General features: G+C 40.7%; 2 protein-coding genes across 3 annotated transcripts in view; both read right to left on the bottom strand.

Moving 5' to 3' along the window:
- Positions 1-23,858, bottom strand: part of LOC124261732 — a 95,437-nt gene extending 71,579 nt beyond the window's left edge. Inside the window, exon 1 of the mRNA XM_046696084.1 lies at positions 23,826-23,858. The gene's annotated coding sequence lies outside the window, so the exon portion shown is untranslated. The remainder of the gene's footprint in view (positions 1-23,825) is intronic.
- LOC124261731 overlaps positions 4,681-25,315 on the bottom strand; it is a 34,856-nt gene continuing 14,221 nt past the window's right edge. For both annotated transcript variants that reach the window (XM_046696082.1, XM_046696081.1), the window contains exons 7-9: positions 7,372-7,551; positions 6,589-6,681; positions 4,681-4,859 (exon numbers count right to left, since the gene is read on the bottom strand). In XM_046696082.1, coding sequence (XP_046552038.1) covers positions 4,804-4,859; positions 6,589-6,681; positions 7,372-7,551 — 329 coding nt within the window. In that variant the 3' untranslated portion in view covers positions 4,681-4,803. The remainder of the gene's footprint in view (positions 4,860-6,588; positions 6,682-7,371; positions 7,552-25,315) is intronic.

The following is a 25,315-nucleotide window of genomic DNA, read 5'->3' on the forward strand; positions in this document are numbered from 1 at the left end:
GGAGGGACGGATGAATGGTTGGATAGATAGATTGATAGATAGATAGATAGATAGACAGACAGATAGTTAGATAGATAGATAGATAGATAGATAGATAGATAGATGTTCTTTATTTCCTCCATAAAATGAAGATTACACTCATATAATTCTCGCAATGTCAGTGAAGTTCTGAGGTCGTTCTAAAGCGAGTATCCATAGTCTATGTTTTCGTCCTGATCTTATTATTAGGTATCTGGAGAGAGACAACCTTGTCTGCAGTACATTTACCAACTGCATTTGATCATATGTAGTTACCTTATCTTTGACTATTTGCGACTAAGCATTTTTCTTCATAAACTTAGAATCACAAATGTAGTTACGGATTTCACTAAGCAGATTGTATTTGGAAACAAGCCGTAACATGTTAAACACAGGTGATTTCATATCAAACTTATTCTTGTATATCAGTGATTCTTTACAGTGGTATTGGCCAATGCGGGCTAAAACCATTTGTTTAAAGCTGTATCTTGTATTAGCTTTCCACAGACAAGTTTTGTTCTCTCCGTAGAGCACATAGTAGTGCTGATATGGACTCCAGCATATACTACAGACCATTTAATGAGGGGATTAGTTTCTCCTAGATACAGGTTTGCAGGTAGGGATGCTCTGCTGCATCCAAAGGTTACAGCAGCGCTTTAACCAACAGCGTATTTTAGAGGCCACGTTTTTGCATATATACTCTCAAAAAAAAGAAACGCATCACGAAAATAGCAATTTCATGTAGCAATGAATTAAAACGGGATTCATTTTACAAAAGGTTTTGCTCTGTTTATGAGTCCTATGGTGTTTATGTTTTGAAACATCACAACAAAACGCACCATCCGTAAAATACCCGTATTTAACAGCATGATTTTCAATTTCGGCGTGGAGTGTCACAGAATACACAATTCACATGCAATGCACGTGAAAGTTGGGGATCAGATAGTCTCAATCATGGGTATAAAAGGTTGATCGCTGTCTGTCGATTATTCACTGTATTTGGAAATTGTTGACGAACGCAAAATGCCACGTCTAAGTGAAGCCAACCGTCATATCGCCATTGGTTTGCTTGAAGCTGGCCAGTCTCAACGTGCAGTTGCCCGACGCAGGAATGTTCACCAAAAGCACGATTTCACGGCTCTGGGAGATTTATCGCCGGCAGAATGCGGTAGCAGATGCCCCTCGTAGTGGGCGACCTCGAGCGACCACTGCGGCGCAGGAGCGCTACATCCGGGTACATCACCTGCGTCATCGAACAGCTACGGCGACCAGTACCGCTCGACAAATACCCAGATTGAGGAGGCTTTCTGCACAGACCGTCAGGAACAGGTTGAGAGAGGCTGGTTTACGTGCCAGAAGACCTTATTTTGGCCCTGTGCTTCGACAACAACATCGTCAACATCGAGTTCAATGGTGCACCAACTTGCGTTCCCCAGGTGGACAGATTCGGCCGGGACAGTGTTATGATGTGGGGAGCGATCACCTGCCGTAGGAGAAGTGATTTGGTGATGATCCAGGGCAGCCTGACAGCTCAATGGTACTGTGAAGAAATCCTACGCCCACACCTCCTTCCAATCATTGATCGCCAGAGGGAGTTGTTTCAACAGGACAATGCCAGGCACCACACAGCACGTCACATTAGAGACTTCCTCCAGAACCACAACATCAATGTGCTCCCCTGTCCCTCAAGATCACCGGACTTAAACCCGATCGAACATATGTGGGGTGCCCTGGACAGACGGGTGCGTCGTCATAACCCTCAGCCCCAGACACTTCAGCAACTCGCACAGGCACTACAGGCAGAGTGGGCTGCGATTGGGCAACACGAGATTCTGAGACTAATTCGTTCGATGCCGAGGCGATGCCGTACAGTTCTGAATGCCCACGATGGTCACACGAGGTATTGACTTCAGCGCCAACACACTTCTCCATGTGACACTCAAACTGCCTTTCCTCGAGTTGGTGTCAAAGACGGATAAGTCTGCATTCCCACTGTGCAGTTTCGATATATTTCATTGACTCATAAAGCCTACAAGATGTTTCAAAATAAACATAAAAATACAGTTGAAATTCCTATATGCGTTTCTTTTTTGGGAGAGTATATATAGTTCAGTCACCTTCTACAGTCTTTGGAGATATGTTGGACTATTGGTGAGAAACGTTCTGTCATCAGCTAGTCTATTTCTGGGCATTTCTTAAAACTTAAAAACAACTAAACTTACACATGAATGCATTGAACTATAGGATAGGCATAGTATCCGCCACAGTTTTCCAGTAATTCCAAGATTGTAGAGTCTGTAGAAGAGACCGTCAAGCCAAACACGGTTAAATGCTTTCTCGTTATCAAGGAAATCTTTTTCGTTATAGTATACAATACTTTCTATAAGTGTATGAGCTGCTGTCTCAGCACTGAAGACTTTTCTAAACCCAAATTGGAAGTTGTGGGGATACCATTTTTCAATTATGTTCAGGAGCAATCTTTCAAACAGTTTACTAAGAATCGACGTTAATAGAATCGACGAGCTTGTGGAATGTACTCGTTGATACTGTTGAACAATATCCTGATATGTTTTATTAAAGATCTACCTGCATAGTTGACATGCTTGTTAGCGAGTCCATCGGACCCTGGGGCTTTGATATTTTTTAATCTTTGGACGATGGCTATAATCTCACTGAGAGTGAATAGTTCATTCAACGGTGAATACATGTATCCTTCACATATATTTTTACTTTCCTCAAAACATTCAACATTTGATATTTCTATTTACATATTTCTTTAGCAAAGTGATTATCAAAGCTACTTTCCATGTTTGGTACAGATCGATCCTTGAAGTATTGACCAAAAGTGTTACAGATATTTTCTGCATTATTGCCTGCATGATTTTTGTAAACTACACTGGTTACTAGACCTGTAGCTCGTTTACACTTTTTGTAAGCTTAAAATATTCATGTATGTCCATTTCCGCTGCCTGTTGGATTTCTTTCAGTCTATCATCTATGAGACTCTCCTTACATTTATGGTGGAATTCCACCATTCATCTCTGGCGTTGTTGATTACCTGCTTGTCATGCCAGGCCGGTATTTTACCAGGCCCCAGCAAACACGACAGGAAATTCGGTTGCTGAATATTTACTCATTCTGCTGCACGAGACGTTCTGGAATCTCGGAGTGGTGAAGCCTTGGAGAATGTGAAAACTGTCGAACCAAACTGAGTTTGGTTTGGTTTGGTTGTTGTTTAACACCGCGCTCAGCATCATTCCAGCCATATGGTGTCGGTCTGTAAATAATCCAGTCTGGGCCAGACAGTCCAGTGATCTACAGCATGAGCATCGATCTACACAATTTGGATACGATGACATGTGTCAACCAAGTCAGCGAACCAGCGTTAGTCGCCTTTTGCGACAAGCATGGGTTGCTGAAGATCGATTCGAACCCGGACTTTCATGAGTCGTCGAACCAAATAAAACACTGAGTAAAATTGCTGGTGAGGAAGCAATATATGATCGGACCATAACTGCCAGTATCAGAGAGCATCGGGATAAACAGAAGACAGTAGGCAAACAGAATCAGTGTAATAGAAAGGTGACAGCCGACGTGGTCCATTTTCTGACCAGTCAATAACATCCATAGACACATTTGTTATCCAGTATTGGGCAGAAAGGAAATAGCACAATTCCTCGATACATCTGTTTTCCTCGTCTCGGACATCACAATATAAACTAAACTGTTTTTTAATGAGAAATCATTTATTGTTCTGTAGGGCCGCCAGGAAGTGCATTTAGGCATCTCAGAAGAACTGATTCAAGTTTTTCAAATGCCGCAGTTGATCAAAACCGTTAAGGGCGCAGAATCGGCAAGGTATGAGTACGTATACATCAGTCTAGTATATATACAGCAAAGTTTAAACAAAATGATATTACTAAGTCTAGCAAACAGCAAAGTTCAAACAAAATGACAATACTAAGTCAAGCACAGAGCAAAGTGTCAACAAAATGACAATACTACGTTTAGCAAACAGCAAAGTGTCAACAAAATGACAATACTACGTCTAGCAAACAGCAAAGTGTCAACAAAATGACAATACTACGTCTAGTATACAGCACAGTGTCAACAAAATGACAATACTACGTTTAGCAAACAGCAAAGTGTCAACAAAATGACAATACTATGTTTAGCAAACATCAAAGTGTCAACAAAATGACAATACTACGTTTAGCAAACAGCAAAGTGTCAACAAAATGACAATACTACGTCTAGCAAACAGCAAAGTGTCAACAAAATGACAATACTACGTCTAGTATACAGCAAAGTGTCAACAAAATGATAATACTACGTTTAGCAAACAGCAAAGTGTCAACAAAATGACAATACTACGTTTAGCAAACAGCAAAGTGTCAACAAAATGACAATGCTACGTTTAGCAAACATCAAAGTGTCAACAAATGACAATACTACGTTTAGCAAACAGCAAAGTGTCAACAAAATGACATCACTACATGTATCATACGACAGAGTGTTAACAAATGACTAGAACTGTACCAGAAACATTGAAACAATAAATATAGGGTTATCTATGGACAGTTTTTTTACAAAATATGTATTAAAACGTTTCTTTCGTCATGTTTTAAGTAGAAAGTTTGAATAATCATTTACTGTTTTTGACTGATCACGTGGTGTTGAAAGACCCGAACGACAAGGATCAACTTTTGAAATGATACATCACATGTATAGTCTACAAAGGTACTCCACTGTATGGGACATGGCCGAATGTCTTCAACTCGTGTCTCACTTCCCGTTCTTCTGGGGCTTCTGAACCTGGCTGTACAGCTCGGACATCTCAGCTATAAAACAAAAGTATGAATACAAACATGTGGCAGAATGAAGTTACAGACATTTCGCGATTCCATTGTATTCCATGCACCTATTGTACTGTGAAGTTCCGAACAATCCTTAGAAACGACATTGTTCGACACACAGACTCGGGATTCGAACAATGTGTGCAGCCAGTAGCTGGTGAACACAAGTGCTTTTGTTTGCTGTAAACGCCAGCTGTAAAATGGCAGACAGATCTTGTCAGGCCTCCGGATCTATGATGTCGCTTCATATGATAAACATGGCTTACGTAGGACGTGTTCTAATCCGGGGTCACTCGGGTAGTAAACTAGAATACCACATGCCAAATGTGAAAACTACTCTCGCGAAGAACCAATGTAATCTCTGAGTCAACTGCCCTGTGCCCTAACTGACATAATGCCCCGTGATATAACAGACATGGAGTCCTGTTAAATAACTCACATAATGTCATGTAATATAACTGACATAATGCCATGTGATGTAACGGACATAGTGTACTGTGATATAACTGATATAATGTTCTGTGCTATAACTGACATAATGTCCTGTGATATAACTTACATACTGCTCAGTGATATAACTTACATAATACTCTGTGATATAACTACCATAATGCCCTGTGATATAACTGACATACTGTCCATTAATATAACTGATATAATGTCCTGTGATATAAATTACATACTGTTCAGTGACATAACTTACATAATACTCTGTGATATAACTACCATAATGCCCTGTGATATAACTGACATATGTTCTGTGACATAACTGACATAATGTCCAGTCATGTAACTGACATAATACTCTGTGATATAACTGACGGAAAGCCCTCTGATATAACAGACATAATGTCTATTAATATAACTGATATAATGTTCTGTGATATAAATGACATAATGCCCTGTGATGTAACTTACATAATACTCTGTGATATAACTGACATAATGTCCAGTAATATATCTTACATAAAGTCCATTAATATAACTGACATAATGTCCATTAATGTGACTGATATAATGTTCTGTGATATAAATTACATAATGCCCTGTGATGTAACTGACATAATACTCTGTGATATAACTGACATAATGTTCATTAATATAACTGATATAATGTCCATAAATATATCTGATATAATGTTCTGTGATATAAATTGCATAATGTCCTGTGATGTAACTGACATAATACTCTGTGATATAACTGACATAATGTCTATTAATATAACTTATGTAATGTTCTCTGATATAAATTACATAATGCCCTGAGATGTAACTGACATAATACTCTGTGATATAACTGACATAGTGTCACGTGATATAACTGACATAATGTCCATTAATATAACTGATATAAGGTTCTGTGATATAAATTACATAATGCCGTGTGATGTAGCTGACATAATATTCTGTGGTATAACTACCATAATGCTCTGTGGTATAACTGACATAATGTCCTCTAATGTAACTATTATTGAGTCCTGTGATGTAACTGACATAATGCTCTGTGATATAACTAACATAATGCTCTGTGAGATAGCTAGAATATTACTAGATTGCGCACATCAATCAAAGCTCACTCACTCACCCCGATTTTGTTCAGATGGAATATTGTTGAAAACAAAGTGCAACCACACTCACTCAATCAGGACCTCATTCACTCACGACATCACACAACACATCACTCACGACCTCTCTCACACACGACCTGACTTACCATCTTTGTCCGTTGACTGGAGTGGCATTGTTTCACCTTCGGACTTGGGTTGTTTCTGTACCACGCTGTATACATCACCTGCAGCTGCCCCCTCTACGAGGAAGAAGTCGACTTAATTTACACAAACATTACTAGTAACGGATATACAAAGAATTCGATATACTTTAGTATCACGTTTGTTGCAAAAGATTAGCTTTACTTGGTCAGTTCAACAGGCCTTCAGACAGCCATCCAACACTTAAAACTCTGGTACATCTTCAGCGCTGCTTGAACACATATGTTTTATGACTGCAGGGGGGTTCTAGGACATCCCTTCATGACATAAAACTTGTCCAGGGAAATTATTATTCAATAAATATTCAGGAATATTTGTCTTTCCTTTCTGAGTTTGTGAGTAGCCTCAGTGTCATGTTGAGATCTACCAGGGAACTCACCATTCAGTGTTGATGTTCGTTGTTTATCTGGGATGGCATATATGTCTACAACCTCACTGTCAGGTTGAGATCTACCAGGGGACTCACAATTCAGTGTTGATGTTCATTGTTTATCTGGGATGGCATTTTTTATCTACAACCACACTGTCAAGTTTAGATCTACTAGGGGACTCACCATTCAGTGTTGATGTTCGTTGTTTATCTGGGATGGCATATATATCTACAACCACACTGTCAGGTTGAGATCTACCAGGGGACTCACCATTAAGTGTTGATGTTCGTTGATTATCTGGGATGGCATATATGTCTACAACACCACTGTCAAGATGTGATCTACCAGGGAACTCACCATTCAGTGTTGATGTTCGTTGTTTATCCGGGATGGCATATATGTCTACAACCACACTGTCAAGTTGAGATCTATCAGGGGACTCAGCATTCAGTGTTGATGTTCGTTGTTTATCCGGGATGGCATATATGTCTCCAACCACACTGTCAGGTTGAGATCTACCAGCGAGCACCAGGGGATCTGACGGAGACAGTACCAAGTACTACACCAAGACATAGGAAATACACAGAGCCAGAAGTACATGGTTACACATGGATCAGTGTCAATGTCCCGAAGATGGTGACAAGGTTCAGAGACTGACATCAGACATCTGATAGATAGAGAGGAGAAAAGAATATATGATGCATGAAGGATTTAACCAACATAGTCTCGTTGCTCATCGTTTGTGAAATTCATATAATAGTGGCTCTATAAGAGAGTGAAAACTCGGTGGTTCGAATTCGTAATATATGATAGGGTTTTGTCGCTTTCAGTTATCTGTTAAACATATAGACAAACATAAATTCAGATGACACATTAATTGAGTGGGTTGAGTTTTACTCCCGTTTGACAATAGTCAAGCAACATTATGACGGGATGGGGCGGATACTACTTATCAATGTTGAAACAATCTTGCACCTGTGGTGGGGTGAGGAATCGAACCTGGTATTTGGCTTGAAGAGCCAGCACTTTGACCACGAGGCTAGCACTTCCATCTGTTGTAATCTATGCCATAGACTCACCCTGGTGTTTAGCTGCCTGTCCACGTCTCCACCGTAACTGTCATAGAGGACGTTGTCAACCATCCCTGCAAAGGGGATGGGAAAATGTACCTGAACAAACTGGCGTTAGACAACAGAGGAGAAAAAAAAAGTATAAAGGAAATGTTTTATTGACTATTTTTACATATAATCAAATACATACTAGTATTAGGTCTTTGAATGGCATTTAGAAGTGATACACATATAAATGGCTACGCAATGGAAACCAAAACTTTACTGGCGTTGATGTGTGATTGGCAAAGGATAAATGGAAACCAACACGTAATAGTTAATTAGTGTTGATTGGTGATGAACAGTGTACAGCTGGTAGCCAGGATTATATTTATAGGCCATCCATTGTTTAGCCATTATGTTTGTTGTCTTATTACTTTTGTTGTACATGTACATATATATGCTCTCTGCTTCATACCATTCATTCACCCCACAATAAAGAAGCTGACATCCATAAAAAATCTCTTCCTCATGCTAGTTTTCTTAAATCCATCAAAAGGTTTAATAGTAGTATGTACTCACCAGCATCTTCTCTTTGTTCGGGATCTTGATGTCTGATAAGTTAGAAATGTACGATTACTTTAATTCAGGGTTTCGCCACATACATAATCGGACCACTTCAATTAAATCTGAACAGTGAAAACGACACATAGCTCATAAAAGTATTAATTTCCTTTTGGGTAGAGATCCTTCTGAACCATTGTTTAAATTTCGATTGTATGTTCTTTACTGAACAGATGGGTAGGTCAGGTCGTATAAGGTGCCACACTCCATTTTGTCAGAAATGTCTGATCAAGGGTTCGAATCCTGTGTGTGAAGGTAGGTAATCAGTTTGCACCCGGTCGTGGGTTTCACCCAAGGTGTATACATCAAATGCCTACATCAACTCGGCTTTCCAACCACATCAAGATTACACGCCGTGATATTACTGAATGCTGAAGAGGCGCTAAACTCATCCGCGTTTGAAGGCATTATTATCCATTGGCTGAAGATAAAATACTTTGACTGTCTGTAGAAGAAGAAGAAGGAGAAGAAGGCCAGCGGCACACATATAGAATAAACAATAATAAGAGTAAATTACACAATCGAATGTTACATGCTTTATAACACCAATTCGGATATGCAATATTTTTCAATACGTTATTTCTTACAATTGTTGATTGTTGAAGAAGAAGAAGAAGATGAAGAAGAAGTTTATTGTATTGTATGCTTCTGAGGCACATACAGAGTAAACAAAATACAGAGCAAATTACACACTTGGATGTTACTTGCAGTTTATCAAGAGTAAGTCATGTAAAGACAAAGTCGATTTTATTATCTATACCACTTTTACATAACATGCAAATCCTTCCATATTTATCAATCCCTATTTCCCCACCTTCGTTGTACTGTACTGATACTCGTATTGTCACCTGTGAAAAACAGCAATAGCGACAACAGTTTCATGCCATAACTGTAAAGTGTCACTTTAATTCCTCGTTCTTTCCATAATCTGAGAATTAAGAGATATCCGTATACATACCTATGATCCCCATTGACAGGCTCCTGAGCTGCTGAGGAAATATGAACAGAACAACACTAGACAGAGATCATCAGTACTGAATTACTATCTTTACAGGTTTCTCTTTTATAAGCTATTTATACACTGTTGAATAAATGGGGAAACGGATAGTGTTAGTAGCAGGGGAAGTGTATAGCGATGCTGAAATTTGAGAATAGGTTAATCAAAGTGAACGATGACATAATCTATATTTGGCATCCACCCTAACTCGCAGTGCAGAATTACGGCCCTTTGGCATTCAAGGAGCCTGTGGAACGTCGGCGGAAGCCTGAGCTCGGTTTCAACGTAGTGGAAAACGTCTAAGACATACATAACTTGAGGCCTTAATCCACAATAATCTGACAAACTGATAAAATTGAAATCCATTTTAAATTAGCATTAAACCAAAACACATCAATCACTTTTCCCACACCTCGTTGACATTCACACCTCCATCATTTACCTGCACTGCCTCTTACTTAAAGGTGGCACTGGTGGCAGGGTTGTGTCACTAGATCTCGGAACTGTGAAACCCAGAATTGTGGGTCCGAATCCTAGATGTTCACCCTAAAATGTGTAGGTGTGACAGTACCTGTACTCACCAAAGTGATAAACGTCCATGACAGACATGACCTCCATGACAGACATGACCTCGGCCTCTCACACACACTTACACAAACACACACGCACACGCACGCACACACGCACGCACACACACATGAAGCTGACACGACGTGAAACAACTTGAACACTGCTAAAAGTGGCGTTGGACACAACCCATACACCTCATATGAAACTCAAGTAACCTGTGAAATCCTTTTGGAAGCATCATTAAACAAAACTCGCTCCATCACTCCCTGGTACACAATACAGTACTTACAGCCATTGTTTTGTTTGTCTTTCTTTGACCGAAGTAAACAGCAGACGGTGATGATAGCAGCCAGTAGGACCAGGGCGCCACCAACAGTTCCACCTAGGATGGTTGTCATGGAAGTCACAGATGGTGTTTGGGGATTTACCGAGTCCTGGGTTCTGCTTTCCGTTTTATACCCAGCACTGCTTGTATCCGTGTCAGGGGCTGTCGACTCAGTAGTTGCGTCAGGAGTAGAGCCAGGGACACCAGCCGAAGCAGTGAAGTGGGATGTTAATTCTGATGTTGGTGTTGTCAACGATGACAGACTCGTTGTTTTTGATTCTGGTGTTACCCTTGTTGTCAACGATGACAGACTCGTTTTTACAGTTGTTGTTTCTAAGACGTTAACAAAATATGAGCAGTGATTACAGATGGAGAAAATAATCAAATGTATCAACAAGCGATTATAATATGTTTATGGTATCCCAGTTCTCTATATCTATTTAAGACTGGCGTATAGTAAAATGTATTGCAATACAGAATACGTCTGAATGCATTTTCTTTTAAGAGAATCGTTGCTTTTACAGTTGTTATTTCTTTAAATGTTGTGATAGCATAAAACAGACAAAGGCACAATCCTTAATGTGTGTGTGTGTGTGTGTGTGTGTGTATGTGTCTCTTGTATGTTGTGATGAGCTATATCTGTCTGTGTGAATATTGTGTGGGATGTGTGTGTGTCTTTTTGTTTGTGTCTCTTGTATGATGTGTTGAGCTATATTTATCTGTGTGAATATTGTGTGGGATGTGTGTGTGTATGTGTCTCTTGTATGTTGTGTTGAGCTATATCTTTCTGTGTGAATATTGTGTGGGATGTGTGTGTGTGTGTTTGTGTCTCTTGTATGATGTGTTGAGCTATATCTGTTTGTGTGAATATTGTGTGGGATGTGTGTGTGCTTGTCTTGTGTGTGTGTGTCTCTTGTATGATGTGTTGAGCTATATCTGTCTGTGTGAATATTGTGTGGGATGTGTCTAAGTTGTCTTGTGTGTGTGTGTCTCTTGTATGTTGTGTTGAGCTATATCTGTCTGTGTGGATATTGTGTGGATGTGTCTAAGTTGTCTTGTGTGTGTGTGTCTCTTGTATGTTGTGTTGAGCTATATCTGTCTGTGTGGATATTGTGTGGATGTGTCTAAGTTGTCTTGTGTGTGTGTGTGTGTGTCTCTTGTATGTTGTGTTGAGCTATATCTGTCTGTGTGAATATTGTGTGGGATGTGTCTAAGTTGTCTTGTGTGTGTGTGTCTCTGGTATGTTGTGTTGAGCTATATCTGTCTGTGTGAATACTGTGTGGGATGTGTCTGATTTGTCTTGTGTGTGTTTGTGTCTCTTGTATGTTGTGAGGTATTTTGTGGTGTATGAGTTTGTGTTGTGTTTTGTTGTGTTATGTGTATTCATATGTGTGTATTTATGTGTATGTTATGGCTTGACATGAGCGCATTTCCGTGTGCGTGTTCCTGTGTGTTCCTGTGCGTGTCTTGTATCGTATATTTGTGCATTTTGTTGCATGTGTGTTTCTGTGTGTCTTGTGTGTTGTGCTGTGTGTCTTGTGTGTTGTGCTGTGTGTCTTGTGTATAGTGCTCTGTGTTTTGTGTGTTGTGCTGTGTATTTTGATGTGTTGTGCTGTGTGTTTTGATGTGTTGTGCTGTGTATTTTGATGTGTTGTGCTGTGTGTGTTGATGTGTTGTTCTGTGTATTTTGATGTGTTGTGCTGTCTGTGCTGTGTGTTGTGCTGTGTTGCGTGATGTTCTCTGTGTGTTGTGTGTTGTGCGCTGTGTTGCGTGTTGTCCTGTGTATTATGATGTGTTGTGGTGCTGTGTTTTGATATGTTGTACTGTGTATTTTGATGTATTGTGCTTTGTGTTGTGCTGTGTGTTCTGTGTTGTGCTGTGTGTTGTGTGTTGTGCTGTATATGTTCTGTGTTGTGCTGTGTTGTGATGTTTCTGTGTGTTGTGCTGTGTGTTGCGTGTTCCCCTGTGTTTGTTGTGTGTTGTGATGTGTGTTGCGTGTTGTCCTGTGTATTATGATGTGTTGTGGTGCTGTGTTTTGATATGTTGTACTGTGTATTTTGATGTATTGTGCTTTGTGTTGTGGTGTGTGTTGTGTGTTGTGCTGTATATGTTCTGTGTTGTGCTGTGTGTTTCGATGTGTTGTGCTGTGTGTTGCGTGTTCCCCTGTGTTTGTTGTGTGTTGTGATGTGTGTTGCGTGTTGTACTGTGTATTATGATGTGTTTTATTGTGTGTTGGTGTTGTGCTGTCTGTGCTGTGCGTTGTGCTGTGTGTTTTGATGTGTTGTGCTGTGTGTTTTGTTGTGTTGTGTTGTCTGTTGTAAAGTGTTGTGCTGTGTGTTCTGATGTGTTGTGCTGTGTGTTTTGATCTGTTTCTTCAGTGTCGATTGTGTGTTGTGATGTGTATTATGATGTGTTGTATTGTGTGTTTTGATGTGTTGTACTGTGTGTTGTGTGTTGTGCTGTCTGTGCTGTGTGTTTTGATGTGTTGTGCTGTGTGTTGTGTGTTTTGATGTGTGTTTTGATCTGTTTCTTCAGTGTCGATTGTGTGTTGTGATGTGCATTATGATGTGTTGTACTGTGTGTTTTGATGTGTTGTACTGTGTGTTGTGTGTTGTGCTGTCTGTGCTGTTTGTTGTGCTGTGTGTGTTGTGCTGTCTGTGTGTCGTAGTGTGTACTATGATCTGCTGTGTGAGTTTTGATGTGTTGTACTGTGTATTTTGATGTGTTGTGCTGTCTGCTGTGTGTTGTGCTGTGTGTTGTGATGTTTTGTACTGTGCATTTTGTCCTGTGTCTGTTGTGTGTTGTGCTGTGTGTTGCGTGTTGTCCTGTGTATTTGGATGTAGTGTGTGTTGTGCTGTCTGTGTTGTGTGTTGTGCTGTGTGTTGTGTGTCGTCCTGTTTGTCTTGTGTGTTGTGTCTGTGTGTGTGTGTGTGTGTGTGTTGTGCTGTGTTGTGCTGTGTGTTGCGTGTTGTCTTGTGTGTGTGTCTTTGCTGTGCTGTGTGTTTCGTCTCATGTGCAGTCAGTGTTGTGTGTTGTGCTGTGTGTGTTGTATTGTGCTGTGTGTTTTGATGTGTTGTGCTGTCTATTGTGGTGTGTGTTTTGATGTGTTGTGGTGTGTGTTTTGATGTGTTGTGCTGTGTGTTGTCCTCTGTGTTGTGCTGTGTGTTGTCCTCTGTGTTGTGCTGTGTGGTCTGCTGTGTGTAGTGTGTGTTGTGTTGTGGGTTGTGTTGTGTCTTCTGTGTGTTGTGCTGTGAGTTTTGATGTGTTGTGTGTTGTGCTGTGTGTTGTGTGTTGTGCTGTGTAGTGTATTATGCTCTGTGTGTTGTGCTATGTGATGTTTTTCTGTGCTCTGTGTGTTGTGTGTTGTTTTGTGCATTTTGTGTGTTGTGTGTTTTGCGGTGTTGTGTGTGTTGTGTACTGTGATCTGTGTGTTGTGTGTTGTTGCGTATTTTCTGCTGTGTGTTCTGCTGTGTGCTGTGTGTTGTGTGTTGTGTTGTGTGTTGCGTGTTTGTGCTGTATGTGTAGCGTTTTGTGCTGTGTGTGTTGTTCTGTGTTTGTTGTGTTTTGTGCTGTATGTTGTGCTGTGTGTTGTGTGTTCTGCTGTGTTTTTGATGTGTTGTGCTGTGTGTTGTGTGTTGTGTTGTGTGTTGTGCTGTGTGTTGTGTGTTGTGTGTGTGTGTGTGTTGTGTTGTGTGTTGTGCTGTGTAATGTGTGTTGTGTGTTGTGTTGTGTGTTGTGATGGTTGTGTGTGTTTTGTGTGTTGTTCCTGTGTGTTGTGTGTGTTGTGCTGTCTGTTTTGATGTGTTATGTGTGTCTGTTTGTGTGTGTTGTGTGTTGTGTGTGTGTGTGTGTGTTGTGTGTGTCTGTGTGTGTGTTATGATGTGTTGTGTGTGTGTGTGTGTTGTGCTGTGTGTGTGATGTGTTGTGTTGTGCTGTGTGTTGTGATGTGTTGTGCTGTGTGTTGTGTTGTTGGGCTGTGTTGTGCTGTGTTTTGTGTGTTTTGTGCTGTGTGTTGTGCTGTTTGTTGTGTTGTGTGTTGTGCTGTGCGTCTTGATGTGTTATTCTTTTTGAGGCAAGTATTACAAGTACACCATACAACACTTGTACTTCCGTCCTTGAAATAGCCCCACGGAGTATAAAGACATGATATTTTCAACATGACTGGTTAACTGCAAACATATGCTGCTGAGGATTTATGGGGTACATGAATTGACTGTGCATCTTTTACGCAAAGGATCGTTGTATAGTACCTGCAGGTGATGCCACAACACGAACATTGACAGTCCTGTCTTCCTCATTTGTGATCGTACACTTCCACCGTCCCTCATGTATCTTGCTGATGTTTGAGATCCCGAGAGCATGTTCTCAGCAGTCTGAACTTCCTAATTCCAGGCCAGGCAGAGTTTGGTTCAAGCGGAACTTGCACTTTCCAGACCATTCATATATATCCGCAATATACGTTCTGTAGCCAACTTTATACCAGCTGCCTATGTCTGATCGTTTTCCATTGCAGACTAACACAACATCCCTTCCTGCCGTAACTGTTGCATTTGGGGTATACCCACGTGTCACTGGCAAGGAAAATACTAATCATAACATATAACTACACGAGTATGCAGGGCTATCTTGAAATAAACAGTAAACAATAGCTCTGTTTCAGTACTGATGTAAAAAGGATGCTCAAGGCACGCATTTGCATCTCTTTTCATTTTTAAGTCTCTGGGTATTACCGTATTCCAAGTATATTTTCCTATTTTACTTTTTCTTCAACATTATTTTACGTATATTTTTTTCACAACATGAACCTACCTAATCAAGAAAAGAGTGATGTATTAATAGTTCTAAGAATAGCATATATGATTCCATGACACTGAGGGGGTGCGACGTCTGAGTGAACATATTCATGACTTTGAAGCATCTCACCGTACGTTACATGAGATATATCAATGCGTGTAATCTAATATACTAACTATATTGCAGGATCCTAGGCATAAAAGTAATGTTTCAGTCAAACTTCAGAATATAACTTATTGATTCCAAACATGTCAATGTAGTGTTTTCAAGTGAATAACGCTAGGTACCACAGACAAAATATAAATCAGTCACCGTCCTTCTATTGCACAGTCCGTGGTGTAGTGGTTAGAGCGTCCACCCGGAGAGCAGAAGGTCGCGGGTTCGATTCCCGACCGCGTCATACTAAAAGACGGTAAAAATATGGTCTCGGTCTGGCGCTCGGCATTAATGGGTACAACAAGGACTTGTTGGCTCGTAGTCAGTATAATACGCCTGAGTGGGATATTCATGCTTCACTGCGGCATGGTATCTCAGTGGGCTAGCATTATAAAACCAGCTTAAGTCTGGGCTAGTACAAACAACTGCACATACACATACACAAACGTTGCACGTCGTCATATGAGCGACGTTACGACGTTAAACCCAATTTCACCTGACATCTATGTCTCAGTCACATTATACACTGGCGGGGAGAAGTAGCATATAAAGTGGTGTGACATGAGTTTTTTGTTTTTTGGTAGATCACAACATAATATTTTATTTTTCATCTGATCAGTGTTTTATCATAACAAATTCATTAACAAAACCAATACCTGGCACTGCGTACATGACCATAAATCCAGCACCACTCACTTTATATAATGATAAGTACGAAAACACTTGTCGTGTATGTTTTGAAAATATATTTGAATGGAAACTGTACCACATGTTACTATAACTGAAACAAAAATCAAAAGATGATATTAATTTACTCGCAATCTGAGAGGAATACCCAAACACGTGAATATCAGCAAGGCCGGGAAGTATGGCCATTAAGGCTACTCCACCAATGTGACTATCCCACAGTTCTCAAATGTTAGATGCTGTGATTTATGAAGCACCACTGGCAACCACATTAGTACCTGGTTTAGCCACCCCCTCCACTGACAGCAACCAGTCGCCTCCTCTCACCGACAATCAAGCGTCGAATTCTTAGTATCGGAATCCTAAACATGGAGTGCCTGCGACAATTCCTGGAGATTTTGGATAGGAAGTTCTCTAGCTCAAACTAGACGCCAAAGACAGCCCCAAGGATGTTCGATGAGTTCATATCAGGTCTCCATGCGGGCAATGGTAATGTTGCGATGGCTTGTTCTGCAAATGGGAGATGACGGCTCGAGAAAAGAGAGTCTAGTGTTGTCATCCATCATTGTTGTCATGCATACCTCGTGTTGATAACGATGACCACTGAGTGTCACAGGTACTGTAATCAGATCCAACTTGATGTCATACGAAACGTAACCCCACCCAGTCACTGAGTCACCCCAAAAGGGTTCGGCAGCATGTATCATCTCCAAGTGATATGCCTCGTTACGACGTCTTCACAACCTACAGACCAATGAACCCTATCCCATGTCCTCAAGTTGCGGTTTTCTCGGAGCCTGGACTACGCTGGACGTTCCTGCGTGTGCTTATGTGTGAGGAAAACCGTCTCCTCGGACGACGTTCCCTCAGAATCTTTCTGGTGGAAGTAAAGGAAGGAGAGTCCGACTCTCAACTACCGGATCAAGCCTTCGGTACGGGGCCGAATTAGGTCATTGACCCTCCTCCTCCTTCTAGGTCAGTAGTCCGTGGTCTTCCATTAACTGCCCGACGATGACAATTATAACGTTACCGCTAATTTTGTAAAGCTATAATTTTCTTTGTCGGGCAGTTACTGAAAGACTTCGGGCTTCTGCAAATGATAATGAAAAATACCGGTAGCATTACCCGTATCTTAATGTTCATGTTAGCACCGATGCTGCGACAGAACATCCCTACGTCCTGTATGCCAATAAATTCCCATCGTCTATTTTCTGTAGAGTAAGTCATTGCCTTAATAATAATGGTCCTTTTCTAATGATATTGTCATGGCATTTGGACTCGACAAATGTAATACTCTTCATCTGAAACTAGGCAAGGTAGTTAATGATAGATCGGTCAAGTTACAGGGGGAGGAGTTATTGTGCATCTTGTGGAAGATCAGGCCTACACCTATCTTGGAATGCAAGGTCGTGAAAAGCTCCAGAATGCCCAAATTCAAGACAAACTTCGGGCCGAGTACAAAAAAATCTGGAGCTCAGAGCTAAGTGCTCGAAACAAGGTCAAAGCCACCGATACTCTTCTGTGCCAGTCCTTTCCTATTCCTTTGGAGTAGTTGACTGGACAAAACAAGACATCCAGAGTCTTGACCGCCTGACCAGAAGGATCATGTCTGATAACAGAGCCCACCACCTTCGTTCCTCTCTCAATCGTTTATATATGCCAATCAATTGTGGAGGACGGGGTTTGATTAATGTGGAGGCTCTTCTTGATAGAATTCTTTTGTGTACTTTTTTATTTATTTATCAGATGATCTTCTGGTGATGCATGTCAAGACTCATGATAAAAGCAAGGAATTCCACAGCTGTTTTAAGCGTGCCAAGGTTGTTGGACAGAATCTGAAATTTAATGTTGATTTTGTTGATGTACTGCTGGACGGTACAGCGATAGGAGTAAACCGGGTGAAGTCCTTCACCAAGTCTGACCAGAGTCGGTCATTTGTGGAGAAGTTGTTTGAGAAACCACTGCATCGTGTATATATGCAGTGTGTGGAACAGAATAGCAATCAAACTCTTTCGCCTGGATGAAGTCGGCTGGTCTTAAATGTGAAACTGAGGGCTTCCTTTTTGCTGCTCAGGAACAGTCACTTCCCACTCTTAATCGCCAAATATTAACATGAAATGCCGACTGTGTAACGAATTTACAGAGACTACCCAACACCTTGTCAGTAGATGTCCTTTCTTGGCACAAACAGCATATCTTAAAAGACATAATGGCATGGTTCGTTGCTTTTACTATCATCTCCGCCGTGCCTGTGGCTTTGACTCCGAGGTCCATCCATGGTACTACCCTGAACAGATCCAGGGCGTCATGGAAAATGATGCTTTTAAACTTTGTGGAATAGGCCTATATACAGCCTCAGAAGAAATCCTGCCAACAAACCTGATCTTGTCCTTTTTGATAAAGGAAATTAATTTCTTTATAACATTGAATGCTCTGTCCCCTTTGACAGCAACGTGATTGGCAAGATTCAGGAAAAGCATGATAAATATGCGGACCTCGCCTTTGAAATGTCTCGCTTGCATCCCAAGTACACTGTTGTCAGGCTCCCCATTGTTCTCGGTGTTCTTGGTTTGATACCTCCTGATCTCTTGGCGCAGATCGGGGGAGTGACCGGGTTCTCCACCGGGAGCACAAACCTTCTGTAACTCTGGGTAATGCCCATTCACTGTCTGGGCTGCGTGTAGAAGGGAAAGGGCCTGACTTGATGATGAGTCTTATCAGCCTGACTGTGCCAGGATCACCTAAACCTTCTTTCCTGCATTTTCATCTATAATCTGAAAAATAATAATAATAAGTGCATATATTATGTGCTAGTTTCCATCCGTTGTGGTTGCTCAAAGCGCATGTATCAAGAGTAGTATTTGGAGAAGAGATGAGTTTTAAGTTTGAACTTGAAGACAACTAAAGATGGAGAGGTTTTGATACCAAAAGGAAGATAGTTCCAGAGAGAAGGAGCACAGAATGAGAATGATCAATAGCTGAAGGATTTGAGATTGATCTTGGGGATGGTAAATAAAAGTTGATCATTGGATTTCAGATTTTTGCTTGAAGTATATTTCTGGTGAGGTTCTTTTAGATATGCTGGTGTAACGTCATGGTTACAGCTGTAGATCAGGGATAGAACTTTGAAGTCGATTCTAGCTTGTACTGGAAGCAAATGGAGATTCATCAATATTGGTGTTATATTGGATGTGTTTTCTTGCTGCGATGAATTAGCCGAGCTAAGACATTTTGTACTCTTTGAAGCTCCATGAGAAGATCTTCCCTTATGTTGATAAGCAAACTGATGCCATAGTCAATCCTGGAAAGATTCAGAGACTTGACCAACTGACTAGTAGCTTCTTAGTCAACAAATGTCTAATGTGGCCAATACTTCACAGGTGGTTGAAGTAGATTCTACAGGTATGCTCTACATGCGTGTCCACTGTCATAGAAAGACACCATGATCTTTCACTGCATCAGAGAATGGTATTGATGAGTCACCAATATGAAGCGAAGATACAGAGATAGAATTTCGTTTGGAGTCACCATCCAGGATTTTATCGCATACGTGCAGTGTTCAAAGTCACTAAGTGGTGAAGAGGTATCTCGTTCTAGAAATGATTGGTGTAGCTGTGTGTCATCAGCGTACGAGTGATAAGCAACGTCGTGGGCATCGATGACATCACTAACAGAAGCTGTATACAGGGTGAATAGGATCGGTCCAAGGATCAAACCCTGTGGTACGCCGCAGTTAAGGGGAACTGGGTCTGATGAGGCTTTATCGATGACCACTGATTGGCATCTATGATGAAGATGGGATTCAAACCACTTTTGAAAGCAGTTCCTGATAATCTAATTCGTGTCTTGAGGCAGTGGAATAACTGTCAAGAAATGTTAATATTTAGTTCTGTCGTCTTTCGAATCCTTTCAGAAAACATGCTACAGGAATATTTGTTTTATCCCAATGACATTGTCGCTTTCGCAGCACGTGAACATTCGACTCCATGGCTTCCAGAACAAACTTTTAATAATTGTCTTTGAGTTCAAGCGCTCCTAAATTAATGTTCTTCAGATTACGTGTTGGCTCGGAGACGTATGTATGAAATTAACACACAACAAAGAAATTATACTGTAAAAACTAATTGTATTCTAGAAAGAACTAATTTAACAAATCAAATACAAATCAATACACAGATATCACTATGGCAGTACAAAATACAATTGCAATATACATTTACAGGTAAAATAATGCAATAAAGACAACGGTGGTGGTATTCCCTTGTTAGCAACAGTAATCCACAGGGGCTAGGCAGAGAGAGGGTATCTAGAGTGACCACACAAAAGGCTGGTCCTTATGTGACTTTAGATGTAAAGTCATCATCCCGATAGCAACACAGATGTCTAAAAACGTCTTACGAATCACGCATTTTTCAAAACGTGAAAAAACGTAATTGTGGTCCAAATATACGTGCATGGTTGTGGCATAAATACCGATGTTGGACAGAGTAAGCATGCAGTAACCCCCAAACCAAGCGCGACGAGACAGGGTGATCGGTATTGCCAATATGGGGGCTTCACAACGTCAGCTGGCACGAACTTTCAACTGCAGCCAGGCCACAATGAGCAAATGATAAACCGCTACCTGCAAACAGGCCAGACTCAAGACCGCCCAAGGGCGAGAAGGCGAAGAGTCACAACACCGGCTGAAAACCGTATCATCCGGCAGATTCGTGACAGTAACGACAGCACTAGGGCACGCCATCAGCAGACGAACAGCCCTTCGACAGCTTGGTATGGTTGGTATACGAGCATACCGCCCCTTCCTTGGAATGGCATTGACCTGTCTACACCGTCAACGCTGACATCAATGGGAACGAACTGTACGTCGCCGGCAGCGACGTGACTGGCAGACAGTACTCTTTACAGATGAAAGTCGGTTCAGTCGGTTCAGAAACGATGGAAGAGTTCGAGTTTTTCGACACAGGGGAGGACGACTGGCGCCAAACTGCACTAAATGCCCGGCGATACAAGGATTTGCAAACTCGACAAAGTATGGCTTCACACCGCCAGATTGTTCGGGAATAACCTGCACAACGTTTACCTCAACGTATTGCCTTGGCCAGGGTCTTCTCCAGACATGAACCCCATTGAATATCCCTGGGATCATCTTGATCGTCAACTGAGACAGCGTGTACCACCTCCAGCGAACCGACAGGAACTTAAACAGACCCCCTTGGACATATGGAACAGGATTCCTGCTGACGTCATCCGCCGACAGACGACGTCATTGAAGAGACGTGTGTGTATGGATGACCGGGGTGGTCACACTCGCTATTGATGACGTGTGTTGGCGTGTATGGATGCCCAGGGTGGTCACACTCGCTATTGATGACGTGTCCCCTGACTCCTGTCTCGTTATGTGACTCATTATGCACTTTTGAATGAACTATGATTTGTGTAATTGTTAAGTTTGATCCCTTGACTATGGCATTTTCTGCGGCAAATAAGACCAGCGTTAAAATGAATATTCAGTCAAATTATTGGAAAATAATTTCACTTTGTAAAATAATCATCATAAATCTCATATACCAGTCCAAGGGGTTGTCGGTACCACATTGAGGGACCAAACAATATTATGTTTTTATTGTAGTAGGATATCATAACTCATGTTTGCAACATGATAGGCTTCTGTATTAGGCAGCGGTTTTTTAAAAAGTAGATGTAATGTATTATGGAATCACGTTTTTTTATCGCAAAGCTAGAGAATTAATGCCTATGTATACAGTTTTATTGTCAATACAATCTTTATCCATAGATATTAGAATATTTCTCTGTTCAGCAGCTGTATTTAAATAAGATGGACAAGCCATCTAAACCAGTATGAAAAACCATTAACTGCAACTCGAAAAGTTCAGATTGAAAATATTTTGCTTGGGCAAAATATTGTGTAAGCTGCAGTATTCCAATCATCAGTCACTTAATTCATTTACATGCAACACACTGCCAAAATGTGTTTAAATTGAGTAGAATCATGTATGTTATAGACCTTCGATTTCAGCGAGGCACTAATTATAACATAATTTGAACATACCGTGCAGTTGGAGTTTTGTGACAAAGGATAACCATTGTACAGATTTTCCCAATACACTAGCTGTCAGCTTCATACACACCTCATCTTCACTATCAGCATAAACCACCAATAAATAATAATAAAAAATAATAATACATCTAAACTACAAATTGTATAAGCATAGATTTAAAATGAGGAGTACAACAATTCATTACAAATGAATAAATTCAGGAGTATTTTGGCAAACTTTCGTTGCAGCACACTCCATCTAGAATCAGCAACGGTAGGATGAACAGTGTTGAGCGCACAGACAGACTGTGTAAACTATGTAAATTGGGAGCTATAGAGGCTGAATACCAATTTCTTTTGGGTTGTAGATCACTTTCACACATTAGAAAAACAATACATAAATGCATCAATTGGTTTACCTAATGTCAAATAAGAATAAAAGCACTATTACAAATGTCTCAATGTATTTACATCATGCCATGAATTTGAGAACTTCCATATTATTCCCACACATATGAATCATTGTACCAATATATTACTACACATATGAATATGTATATTTTACGCATCTGCACCATGCTATTATATTGTCTATGTAGTCTATGTGGCAATAGGTCGTTGGCCTAAATATCCTAAATGAAACACATCTGAACCGCAAATTTAAGCAACAATCAGAGGTTTTTGGCGTGCCCAAGGGACGTAACTCTTCACAGCTAATTGCGGCGCTTTCAGAGACTGGGTCATCAGTGGTCCTGCACCGTCCTTAGTTCGAGCCTATTGTTTAAATCTGAATAGGATACGCAACTACAGAATAAACGGTTAGCCAATCAACTGCCATGGCATGGTAGAAACGTTGGAGTACTATATATAACGGTAATACTCAAATCTACTCTCATCCTGTTAATTTCGCATCGCAAACTCAAAAATACACATGCATTTTTTTTAAACTGGACACTACAATCATTTCACACACATTATTTTTTTTACAAACACAGACACATAAACACGCACTCACACTTGGCATGTGAGTAATGTTTGTTCCTGCATTTACCCACTTGCTGTTTAACAACATGTCGACCATGATTAAGAATGAGTCACTATCGCTGCTATAGAATGAACGATAACTGTTACCACTAAGACAGGCGGCAATGAACAGAAATGAAGTCCAATAGCAATGCAACCATACTGACAATCCGATTGGAATCCCTTGAACACATTCAAATACAATTCACAGTTGAAACAAGTACGTTACGCACATCACGTGACTAGTCAATTTCATCTCGTAGTTTATTACATCCATGTGTACAAACATAACCCATCCTAAAACTAATGAAAACAGATTTGTGATTGTTATCTTCGACACCCACATCATCATCATTTACTAATTTGTTGTACATAATTCATCTCCGTAGACATTTACGAACATGGTTACACGTACGCCGCCCACTGAGAGTGACAGACGAGATTCAAACACAACAAATCAGATATTTGGTCATATACATGTAATAACATCAAACACGCTCAGGGATACTATCACAAGTCACCTACCTTTAATTACCGCAGGTGTACTGTCCACTCCTTGTATCCTTGTATGAATCCAAGTAGCAATGCAACCATGCTGACATACGATCGGAATCCCTTGATCAAATTCAAATACAATTTACAGTCGAAACAAGTACATCACGTGATCTGCAATACCTACCTGTAATTACTTTAGGTTTACTGTCCACTCCTTGTATCCAGACAGACGACAAAAACAAGATTCCAGAATAGACAGGTACTTGTCGAGAACGCATGATGTTGGAATGACTATGTTAAGTCACAAAACGTTATGTCAATATAAGCGACAAAGATCAATTCCAGTCCAAGCACACCACCAGAACGTGCCAACGACACCTCACCAAATAGCGACGGCACTTGACGCTTGTGAAACAGCGAGCGTACCCCGCCCTAGCAGTTGACACATGAGGCACTATGTGTTAATTTGTTGCGGTCTACGTCAGGGAAACTTGCGGTCTACGTCAGGGAAATTTGCGGTCTACGTCAGGGAAACTCGAGTCTTCAATCCAGAGTCCTGGTCCAAGAGACACTTACTCAGATGACCAAACTCACATGCCTCCTCAATAGCTAAGTTTCATGGTCTCATATTTAGCAAGCTTCATGGAGTGAAATGAGGAAGTGTTTAATGAAACATATTAGACAATACTAGCCTAGCAGTAGACAAACATAGTTCCGTGTGTGAGTGTGTCTGGGTGTTATGTAACCTGCATTACGAACTTGAACGCCGGCGGAATAAAAGTCAACTGTGTAATAATCCCAAGTACTCATGTACTAACGGTCATTTTCAAATATCATCTAACAACGACCCGCATGGGAATCAACTAAAAAAGTGCAAGAATAGATAGATAGATGGATAGATAGATAGATAGATAGATAGATAGATAGATAGATAGATAGATAGATAGATAGATAGATAGATAGATGGATGGATGGATGGATGGATGGATGGAGGGAGGGATGGACGGAGGGACGGATGGTTGGATAGATAGATAGATAGGTGGATAGATAGATGGAATGGATGGACGGACGGACGGACGGAGGGAGGGAGGGAGGGAGGGTTGGATAGATGGATAGACAGATGGATTGGATGGAGGGATGGATAGATGGATGGATGGTTGGATAGAAAGATAGATAGATAGATATTCTTTATTTCCCCCCCAAAATGAAGATTACATTTGCATGATAAACAACAGTACAGAAAAGGTTCCAACTATTAGTACTGATATTATACAGTAATGTCCAATTGTGAAAGAACTGAAGGTATTTATGAACATTCAAACTGAGGAAAAAACTAATGATTACCATCAGTTCTGACCAGGTGTTATAATCTAATACATCTTTACAGTGGCCAGGTATACCTCCAAGGAGGAATGATAGGAATACATCATCGTCTTCTGTCCACATTTTAGCAAAAAATGTCTATGTCAAGCATGTCACAGATTCTTTCAAATAGAGAATTCCTTTCTACTAAGTTATAC

The sequence above is a fragment of the Haliotis rubra genome, unplaced genomic scaffold (assembly GCF_003918875.1).
Source record: "Haliotis rubra isolate DU_JTF1 unplaced genomic scaffold, ASM391887v1 Scf806, whole genome shotgun sequence".
In the NCBI taxonomy this organism is placed as follows: domain Eukaryota; kingdom Metazoa; phylum Mollusca; class Gastropoda; order Lepetellida; family Haliotidae; genus Haliotis; species Haliotis rubra.